A 10,675-nucleotide genomic window follows, 5' to 3' on the forward strand; every position below is an offset into this window, starting at 1 on the left:
GAGCATGGTATGCAAAAAGATGTTCACATGAAGTTTGGTGTGCCAATGATTTGGCGAGAGCAGAAAGATCATTCTAATGATTGCTATTTTTGTCAGCAAGATTATATGGGCTGTACAACAGCGAAAAAAAAGAAACACATTGTTTACCCAAATTTGCAATCAGCAATACGCCCAGTTGAGCACTCAAAAGAATTACCTGTACCAAAACCCCCTGATCAGGAAATGTGGAGTTCAAGCAGTGGGGATGAACATTACAGTGATGAATCAGTAGAATTTTCTAATTCAGAAAGCAATAATAAACCAATACTATTTTCTCAAGACGCTCTAAATGACTTATGCAGAGATCTTTATTTAACCAAAGACAAAAGTGAACTTCTTGCATCAAGGCTTAAAGAACGAAATCTTCTTAGAAAAGGTGTGAAAATAACATTATACAGAAAACGTGCACAAAACTTGCATTTTTTGTTCACTTTCAAAGATGATTTATGTTTCTGCAATGACATTATTGAACTTTTTGAACAACTGGAAATACCATATGATAACACCAACTGGCGACTTTTCTTAGATGCATCCAAGGAAAGTATAAAAGCTGTTTTGCTTCACAATGGGAACACCCTGCCACCTGTTCCTATAGCTTACAGCACAACCATGAAAGAATCATATGAAAATTTAAAACTATTTTAACAAGCATAAAGTATGAAGTCCATAAATGGCATGTTTGTGCAGATTTCAAGGTTATAGCCATGCTCACTGGCCTTCAGCCAGGCTATACTAAATTTTGTTGCTTCTTGTGCTTGTGGGACTCTAGAGCAAGAGCTGAACACTATGTACGCAAACACTGGCCCGCTAGAGATGAAATTGAGCAGGGAAAACATAACATCAAACACAAACCACTTCTGCAAAGTGATAGAATCCATTTACCACCTTTGCATATTAAGCTCGGTTTGTTCAAGCAGTTTGTGAAAGCACTAGACAAGGATTCCTTGGCATTTGCATATCTTGCAGAAAAGTTTCCTTCATTAAGTCAAGCTAAAATAAACGAAGGTATCTTCGTAGGTCCCCAAATTCGAAAAATTGTTCTTGATGAAATTTTGACACACATCTCACGAGAAAAGAAAAATGTGCCTTTGAGTCATTCAAGAAAGTTTGTGATAACTTCCTGGGAAAACATCGTTCAGAAGACTATGTGCAAGTTGTGAATGATCTACTGCGTCATTTTCATGATATGGGATGTAACATGTCTCTAAAAGTTCATGTGCTCCACTCTCATTTGGATTTTTGCTGAGAATCTTGGCCATGTGAGTGATGAACATGGCGAAAGGTTCCATCAAGATATTTCATTAATAGAAAAACGTTTTAAAGGAAAATGGAACACTGGTATGTTGGCAGACTACTGCTGGAATTTAAAAGGATGATGACACTCTACACAAGAGAGTTAAGAGGACAAATGTTGTTTAAACTGGTGATTTCGTTGTTTTATATATATATGTGTTTTTTTAATATATAATATTACAGTACATGAAAATGGCACCTAATCCAGAGAAATAAATGTCAGATTTGGAATCAGCATACTTTTCTTACACCGAAACAGGTCTTATATGTCTTGTACTTTTTTTTCACTTCAATTTTGTTGCACAGTGTAACCAATGGGTTGTTGTTAGTTGTCCACACTTTCAGAAAGTTAACCCTGCCACTGTATACATCAAGTCCACCATAGATGCACAAAGGAAACATAGATTTCTGATAGCCACAAAGCTTATCATGCCCATCTAAGGACATTGTAGAGTTTGATCCTTCTTATAATTTAATAAAATGAAGGCTCAAGTTAGCAGTTTTCAGAAGTGGCATTGCTAAAGGGAGATACATGCCTCAATAAAATTTTGTTGTCCACCCTCAAGTGCTCCCCCCCCCCTCCTTTAAACTTTGAAAATCAAATTTGCATGGTGATTTTTTACTACAAACTTGTTTTCCACCCACATAGTGCAAATTGTTGTGCACAGAAATTTTTTTTAGCTTGTTCCTTACACCACTCATCAAATGGTAGAAACAAAATACTGGTTTTTAGAATAACGCTTAAGATGATGTAAATTTTCATCACAAAAAAGCCGCATAGTTTTAAAGAAATACTAGGAATATCCTGAAACAAAGCAATTAATATTTTACTTATCGCAACACAAATAAAATAAGATGGCTGACTTACTCGACTAACAAACGCGTTTGTCCTACGTGGTCGTTTCGGGTTTCCAATTCCACCTCGTGATTGCAGTCCTTCTGGGTCAGCTTCACCCATTACAGCGTAAACTAAGTCGCATGAGACATTGAGTCCATGCACCTCTCTTACCTTTTGCTGAATTGCCCGATAACCTAGAAGAACGCCAGGACCGTTCAACTCCTTTTTGACAGCTGTTTTAACGTCTTCCAATGCAATGTCGTAGTTTGTGTATTTAATATTAAAATGTTGAAGCCTGCAACTTAAAGTGCGAATGCTCCATGCATACATGGGATAATCTGCAGACATAAAGTCTAGTATCTCTTTTCGTTTTAAATTTCGCTGTACATATTTTTCAAGATCATGTCTCATCTCTTCATCATTTTCCCAATCAGAGTTCCTTATGCGTTCCGCCATATTTATAAAGTATAGAGCCCACTTCATGTAATATGGAAATATAGGGTTTAGAGGTAAGAATTACAGGGAATTGTGGGCTATGGCACTCATAGGCCATGGCATATGATTGATTCAGTTTATTTTTGGAAAACTGAACTGATTTGGAGAAAAAGCCAAACTTAAACAAAACAAAACTGAAACAAAACTATAATTGAACTGTTAAAAAAATAATTAAACAAAACAAAACTGAAACAAAACTATAATTGAACTGTTAAAAAAATAATTAAACAAAACAAAACTGAAACAAAACTATAATTGTAAAATAATAGAAATGAAATAATACCAATAATGGAGTGGAAACACTAGAAATTACTATGGCACTCATAGGCCACCATAAATCACAGTATCTCTGGGTTCCTTTTTTTTGATTTTATAACGACCGACTCTACATTGCAAAGAGTCCTACTCATTATACATTCTATACACGAGCCGACACTTGACACCGAATTAATTAAGTCAAATTTTTCGGCACGTGCCGTTCATTTTCGCGCGTTTTCCGCCACATACGGCTACTAAAGCGTAATTTGGCTTCTTTTACACGAACGTTTTTGGTATCTCTGGCGTTCCTGTTGCTTACGTGGCTACTAGCGATCGTTCCATGTTTGTTCTGCGGAATACGTCATCTCAACTTGGCTTTTTGCAATGAGGTGCGTATACTGCAAGCAATATTTCCGGACCCGTCACGCCCTGAGCAGCCACTGGAACTGCACGCACCATGGTCGGCCTAAAGGCGATGGAACTCCTCCCGCAAAGTGCACAGTCACGTTCCACACGGACTGCTCGGCTCAGGACCTTCACTGCCCACACAAAGGCTGCCACTTCCAAAGCCAACGCGTTGACACAGTCAAGCATTTATCCAAACACTTTTCCAGGTGCCACAAACGCGAGGAACTTGTCATCAACTACTTTTGTGGCACTTGTGGCGTATATTTGGACCCAGCTGAGCGCCAGTCCCATTGGGAAGCCCACTCTACAGCCTCCAAGTCTGGTGCTCAGTTCAGTCCTCCCACACCAGTCATTAATCCCACCACAGCAGAACTGACGCTCATTCCAAGCCACCATCAACCTTCATCATCGCCATCGCTATCGCCCATGAAGCTCGACATAAAGCTCCTCTCCCCACAAGAATCACTTCGTCTCACCTCACCCAAGAAGGCCTCCGAGCCTATGGCAACATGTCATCTCCACCACTCACCACTCAACCCTTTGGCTACCCCGTTCGCACCATCATCATCCCCTATACAACCACTAGTGTCGAGCCCCCCACGACTTTCGCTTTCATTCCCATCATCCAATTGGTTCACACCCACGCAAGACCCCTCGAAGAAACAGATTTCCTGCGACTCCGAGCCACTAGACCCCCCCACATCGCAAGATGATAGACTTTCCATCTACGGAGGATCTCCATCAGACAACTGCAGCGACACTCCTGTTTCCATCCATCCGCCATCACAGCCCGTTCCATCTCAATTCACCATACCTACACGATCACCAACCCTCTACTCCAGCCTCGGAAACTCCTCACATCTCATCAACCCAATAATCAGTTTCAACAACATTTTGAGATTTCCATTCAAACTCGCCGTCACGAGATAAACAGACCTCTCCCACAACGCCAATTTCACCACCCCAGCCTTTCACAATGCCTAGTTCACTGTCAAACTCGCCATCACATGCTTCCAACAGCACATCCTCGTCTGACAATCCTCTACCAGCGGTAACAGCGATAGGACGATACGTGGAAATAAATACCACATGCTCCACAGCCATAGACCGGCGCACACCAACAGATGTTGCACCTCCACTTCCTGTAACACAACAAATTCATCCACACTATCGGCGAGATCAACACTCTTCACGTACATCGTCCAACCTCCACCTCACACCTATTCTGAGGGAATATCGCAGGATGCAGAGCCTCAACAATGCTGAGAGGGGGATTGGGTCTCCTCCCCAACTCGATGAACATTCCATCCAACAAGAGATCGACCCGGATGAGAACATTGGGGGGGAGTCCTTGACCTCAACACATCTGCACCGGGCTATAGACTCTCAAACTCCATCTGTTCCATCTAATGATGACGACAATATCTCTGCTGACAACAACATTCAGTGTGCACAACTACGCCCTCCACGATCGCCTAACGTGGCCCCAGGAGACGACAAGGATACTGCTTCCTCAGATGGTGAAGTCTTCTGTGATGCAGACGAAGAACCTAACCACCCAATTGACCAGGAAATATTGGAAAACTTCCGTCAACATTGGTCCGACCAATTCAACTCGGATCTGACATGGGGGGAATTCTGTGACTCTTGCACAACATTTGCCTAGGAGAGCAGAGAGTTGGCCATCACATTGGCGAAAGCCCCCGAACATCGGCACTCCTCTAAGGACAATCACACCCAATCTAAAGGCCCAGCTCAACGACGCCCTCCGTTAGGTAGAGGAATTCCACGGGCCAATCGATTCGACCCGACCGCAGCTCGGCGAATTCAAGGTCTCTACAAACACTCTAAAAAACGAGCAGCGAGGAAACTACTGATTAACAACTCCGTGACTTACTCGGGCTAAGTGTCCGAGGCCGAGGAGTATTTCACTTAAAGTTTAGGGGAGAAATTTTGCATCCAACAATACTTTGCAGAAATGCTTTCTAAATTGGTCCCATCCGCTAGCGATGAAAGGGAGTGTGAGGAACTATATTCGCCCATAACGCAATTTGACGTCGCCACGAAGCTTAGATCAGTCGTCAACACTGCACCAGGCGCTGACAAGGTTGAGTATGGTCATTTGAAAAAGATAGACCCATGTGGGAAAATCCTATCCGCCATATTCAACCGTTGCCGAAGCAAAAACAACGTTCCCCCACTGTGGAAAACGTCCCTCACGGTGTTGATCTACAAATCGGGTGTGAAACAAGGATGTCCAATGAGCCCGATCTTATTTAATCTATGCATCGAGCTAATTCTGCGATGGACCAAAGAGGAAGCGGCAAAGTTAAAGTCTGGAACCTGAAACCACTTCGGAACAGAACTATCCTGCCTGGCATATGCCGACGACCTGGTTCTTATGGCACGCAGCAAAGATACTCTCCAACGTTTGCTGTATGCTGCTGCTGAAGCAGCCAACACTCTTGGACTGAAATTCCGACCTGATAAGTGTGCTACTCTTTCTCTAACATCAACCAGACAACGTGCCACGTTTGTCGAGCCAACTGACTACACCATTCAAGGCGAACACATCCCAGCTCTCTCGCAAGAAGAGTCCTACAGATATCTAGGAGTTCCAATAGGTCTGATACACAATATAGACGATATCCCGAGCATAGTACCGAAACTCATCCAACACATTAACATCATTCGTTCGTCACTCCTTGCCCCTCGGCAGAAGCTAGATGCGATCCGTACTTTTATTCAGCCATGCCTTACTTACGCCCTACGTGCCGGTAATCCGTTAAAACAGTCCCTGGATGAATATAAACGAATACTCGTATCGGCGCTCAAAGATATTTGCTTCCTACCACAGAGAGCATAAGGTTGGTGGTCTGTCAATGTTCGACCCTAGAACAGAATGTGACATACAAGCAATTGTCCAAGGTCTCCGTATGCTTTCGTCCTCTGATCCGAACGTTGCGGCTATGGCTAAACACGAGCTAAAATACATAGTCCGACGATCCACCCAGCTCAATGCAACTGCGGACCTCATCTCTGTCTACTTATCTAGCACCAAAGACTGCCGTACTGAACGACTATACTACTCATACTCCTCCCTGTGGTCAAGAGTTCGTCAAGCATGCCGTAGACTCTCTGTTACTTTTTCATTCTCTGACTCTGAACCACCAACGATCAATGCGGACGAATCTCCCGCCATCAAATCGGACAAAGTTACATATTTCTTGCACCAGCTGGTTCTTGACAGACACTCTAAAGATCTGACCGAAATCGTTGACCAAGGGAAAGTTGCGAGATGTCTAGCGGACGATCAATATGCCAACGGATCATCCTGGCCAGTGGCGGATCTAGGGTACCTCAAGACCCTCACGCGAGGTACATAAAATTTTCAAAGAATTACGTAATAATTGAGATCATAGGTTTTAGTCCAGTTAACTGAGTTAAGTTACTATTTGCGATCAGCGTTCAGTATCTGATCGCAAAATACTCAAATCTGATTCCAGTTTTTATAGTTTGCTTTTTGAAGCAAAGCGATTTTTTTGAGGTACTTGTCAGCGGCTACTGAGGTACCCAAGCTTGAATGAGCATTTTGATTGGCTAAAACTTGCAGTTACCATGGTTTCTCAGGGACTTGAGGAAATTTTGAGGTACCAAGGAAAATTTTGAGGCATAAGGAGAATATTTTGAGGCACTAGCTGGTTTTTTGACCTTGAACTTTGTTTGGAATAATGTCTATGATTGGTTACGATGTTCCATGTTTATTCTAACAGTGCATTTTATTGGTGCATTTTATCAACTCCCTCAAGTACAGCAAGCGCCTCACTATTTTCGACTTTCGACTTCGAGATACTAGTATCGTTAACATTTACCGCACGCAATTTCTTCTGAAAATGGATAGAGATTGTTTTCTAGAAGCCCAAGAGGCAATGAACAGCAACAACAAAGAAGCTCTGTTGCTTCTGTACAACGAGCTACGCGGGCAGTTGAATTCAAAGCCAAGATGTTCATCTTACTTGCTTCAATCAAAACTGGGCAATTCACTGTACCGGCATATTGTCGCTGAGACATATATTCCAAGCAGTATGAAATCGCAGGGAAATATCTACACTGCAATCAGGTAACGATGTGTTGATATGGCTGTTCAATTTAGCTTTTATTCTACTTCTGTCCGATTACGATGCTTTATCTGAATTTTTAATAAGCTTGTCAATATCTGATGTTTTGTAATTCTTATATTTTGCATTACTTGCCAGTGCAGAAATCCTTCGTTTACCAATCGAAGTTTGTATTTTATTCGAATAATTAAATAAGCGAATAATAACTTATAAATTTAACTGAAATACTGGTATACTATTTATGTAAGGAAAATTAAGAATCTGAATGAATAACTTTATATGGCAATTAAATGAAGATATGATCTTCGCACTTTGCTGGACAATTTTAAGCAATCGTCTCAGGAACCTGAAAAAATCAGGTGACTCAACGGGATTCGAACCCATGACCTCTGCGGTGCCGGTGCAGTGCTCTGACCAACTGAGCTATGAAGTCACACAGTGGTGAGCAGGTCAATAATTTCAAACACCACACTGCGTAAAACATTCATACGACATTCCTTTCACGAGAAAACAAGAGCCCAACAATATTGACCTGCTCACCACTGTGTGACTTCATAGCTCAGTTGGTCAGAGCACTGCACCGGCACCGCAGAGGTCATGGGTTCGAATCCCGTTGAGTCACCTGATTTTTTCAGGTTCCTGAGACGATTGCTTAAAATTGTCCAGCAAAGTGCGAAGATCATATCTTCATTTAATTTCAAACACCGCACTGCGTAAAACATTCATACGACATTCCTTTATATGGCAATGTTACATGTTATTAGCTGTTTTTAAATACGTAATATAACATTATTGGATGTTTAATATTTAAAGTTACGCTGTTTAGTACAACACAAAAGAAATTTAAACTAAAGAGGGATTATTTTGAACCTTGTAGATCTCAAGCATCAGGGAATTGTCTTTACAGCTCAGTATCTTTGCTGCTTGTAGGAGACAACAGCTTAGTAAGTATTTTAAGAATACTGACTTCCCTTGAGCTATACCTTCATTGTGATTTTTACAATAAACATCCTGCATTTTCTTTGGCAGTGACTGAGCACCATGACCTTAGTCTTGTTAATCTTTTGCCATTATCAGTATCGGCCTCATGTTTAGATTCCGGCTTAAAGAATGAGGATTTAATTAAGCAAGAAGCTATTTTAAATTGTTATGATGGTATCTGGTCACCTTTCTTGTGTATTCTGGGCTTATCATCAGTTATTGGTAATGAAACATTTACTTATTATCCAGATTGTGGGGACATAAGACCCAAATTACTTTTTAATAGACATGTAAACCCTCGCTTGGCAAATGAAGCAATTGTGAAGGATGTTGCTGTTCACATATTATTCTGCTATGAAGGCAAGGTTAAGTCTGGCGAGAGCTTTTTGTCAAACCGTTATGTTCCTCTTCTTTGCTCAACACAAAATGAAAAACATAAAGTGTGTAACAAAAAGCGCAAGCATCCTGACAACTCTTCTCTACAAGAACACCAAGATATTAAGCGATTCTTCCAGCTGTCTTGCATTGATAAACCTTCTAACAGTAATTTTAAAACTGATAAGTCTAGCCTTAGCACCTTATGTATTGACAAGTCTTCTTCTCTTGATGCAACTTGCTACAAAACCCCTTCTGATAAAATAGTGTCATTTAGTGAGGCTTCTTCTCTTGTTGACTGTCATATTCCCTTAATTTTGATGTTGCAACTTTCAGAGAAAAAGAAAAGGCATGAGCGATGGGGAAATTTACAATCTCATAGTAAATGTTTATAGACCAGATGAAAATTTTGAATTCCCAAAACGAATGGAAGATCTTTTCGTTATGATTGGTTAGAAAGGTATGAATGGTTATGTTATTCTCCATCCTTGGATGGGGTTTTGTTTGCCATGTGTCCTTTTTGGTGATAATTTTAAAGATAAGGCCTCAAAATTTCCAACCTATTCTCTCAGCCACTTCGTCGTTGGACAGATGCATCCAAAATGCTAAAACGTCATGATGGCAAAGAGAGTGATGGCAAAATGAGTTTTCATGGTTTGAATGGTTTGCATGCTTCTACTTTTCCAGTTTATTCTGCATTCAAATCTAACATGTCTGGTAAAACAAAAGGCATTAATGTTATTATTGATTCTAAGGTTAAGAAAGAAGTTGAAGGTAACCGGCTAAATTAAGTTCAATTACCGACGGTCTTAACATGTGGTCGTTTGGGCTTAGCCTTTAGAGGTCATCGTGATGATGGGCACTATCATCCTGAAACTGGTAATTTTTCTGCAGGTGGTGTTGGGAATTTTGTTGAACTTCTTAATTTTAGAGTGCGTGCTGGGGACAAGGTGTTAGAGGACCATCTGAATTCATGTGGTAGGAATCAGACATATATTTCTAAAACTTCCCAGAACAAGCTTATTAAATGCTGTGGTGAAGTAATAACAGATAAAATCATTTCTGACTTAAAAGCAAGCAGGTTCTACTCTGTAATTGCTGATGAGGCTCGAGACATCTCAAATACTGAACAGATGTCTCTTGTTTTATGCTTTATCGACCAAAATATGGATATTAGGGAGGAGTTTGTTGGATTTCTTCCTTGTAAATGGGGCTTAAAAGGTGAGCAGCTTGCTAAGGTTGTTCTTGATGCTTTAGGCAACCTTGGTCTTTCTATTGCTGATTGTAGAGGACAGGGATATGATGGGGCAGGTGCTGTTGCTGGTCATATTAATGGGATGGCTGCTCATTTGCGTCGTTTGAATGATAAGGCTCTTTTTACCCATTGCTACAGCCACAGATTAAATTTAGCGATTTGTGAGTCTATTAATATAATGGATGTAAAATCGATGCTCAATAGAGTTAAAAAAGTTTCTGATTTTTTTAATATTTCCCCTACACGACAAATACCTTTAGAAAAGAATATTGACCTTCATGGTTCTTTATCAGCCGGTAGGAAAAAGAAATTAATAGATGTGTGTCGAACTAGGTGGGTTGAGAGAATCGACGGCTTAGATACTTTCCAGCAGCTTCTTATTCCTGTTTTAAAACGTTGAGAGAAATGAAGAAAAATGTAGATAAAGATCACAGTCTCAATGTTTCTTTGGATGCCTCTGAACTTCTTGATCTTTTGGAAAAGTTTGATTTTGTAGTTGCCCTGGTTATTTGTAGAAATGTGTTTGATTCTACAATTGGTGTTACTCAGCTTCTTCAAGGGAAGAGTATTGACATTATGGATGGTTTACATCTTATTACATCGTTGAAAACTTTT

The 10,675-nt window shown here is 40.7% G+C and overlaps 2 protein-coding genes across 4 annotated transcripts; both read left to right on the forward strand.

The window, feature by feature from the left end:
• Nucleotides 1-7,180: 7,180 nt before the first annotated feature.
• LOC124448835 lies at nt 7,181-9,054 on the forward strand. 3 transcript variants are annotated; one of them, XM_046999813.1, is made up of 3 exons: nt 7,181-7,451; nt 8,327-8,393; nt 8,479-9,054. In XM_046999813.1, the coding sequence occupies exons 1-3, from the start codon at nt 7,225-7,227 to the stop codon at nt 8,479-8,481; spliced, it is 297 nt and encodes a 98-aa protein (XP_046855769.1). In that variant the 5' UTR covers nt 7,181-7,224; the 3' UTR covers nt 8,482-9,054. The 3 variants fall into 3 exon arrangements, with proteins under 3 accessions (XP_046855769.1, XP_046855768.1, XP_046855767.1); XM_046999812.1 differs by having other exon boundaries at nt 8,545-9,054; XM_046999811.1 differs by having other exon boundaries at nt 8,717-9,054.
• A 353-nt stretch (nt 9,055-9,407) lies between these two features.
• LOC124449171 (52 kDa repressor of the inhibitor of the protein kinase-like) lies at nt 9,408-10,460 on the forward strand. Its single transcript, XM_047000120.1, has 2 exons — nt 9,408-9,579; nt 9,700-10,460. The coding sequence occupies exons 1-2, from the start codon at nt 9,408-9,410 to the stop codon at nt 10,458-10,460; spliced, it is 933 nt and encodes a 310-aa protein (XP_046856076.1).
• Nucleotides 10,461-10,675: the final 215 nt, after the last annotated feature.

This window comes from Xenia sp. Carnegie-2017, unplaced genomic scaffold (assembly GCF_021976095.1).
Source record: "Xenia sp. Carnegie-2017 unplaced genomic scaffold, XeniaSp_v1 HiC_scaffold_23, whole genome shotgun sequence".
In the NCBI taxonomy this organism is placed as follows: Eukaryota; Metazoa; Cnidaria; class Anthozoa; order Malacalcyonacea; family Xeniidae; genus Xenia; species Xenia sp. Carnegie-2017.

Bases quoted from the DNA above. Each gene is read 5' to 3' on its own strand.
- LOC124448835 (XM_046999811.1), top strand. From the start codon at position 7,225: ATGGATAGAGATTGTTTTCTAGAAGCCCAAGAGGCAATGAACAGCAAC. The intron at 7,452-8,326 runs GTAACGATGTGT...TGAACCTTGTAG, and splicing joins AATATCTACACTGCAATCAG to ATCTCAAGCATCAGGGAATT. The intron at 8,394-8,716 runs GTAAGTATTTTA...ACTTTTTAATAG, and splicing joins TTGTAGGAGACAACAGCTTA to ACATGTAAACCCTCGCTTGG.
- LOC124449171 (XM_047000120.1), top strand. From the start codon at position 9,408: ATGCTAAAACGTCATGATGGCAAAGAGAGTGATGGCAAAATGAGTTTT. The intron at 9,580-9,699 runs GTAACCGGCTAA...ATTTTTCTGCAG, and splicing joins GGTTAAGAAAGAAGTTGAAG to GTGGTGTTGGGAATTTTGTT.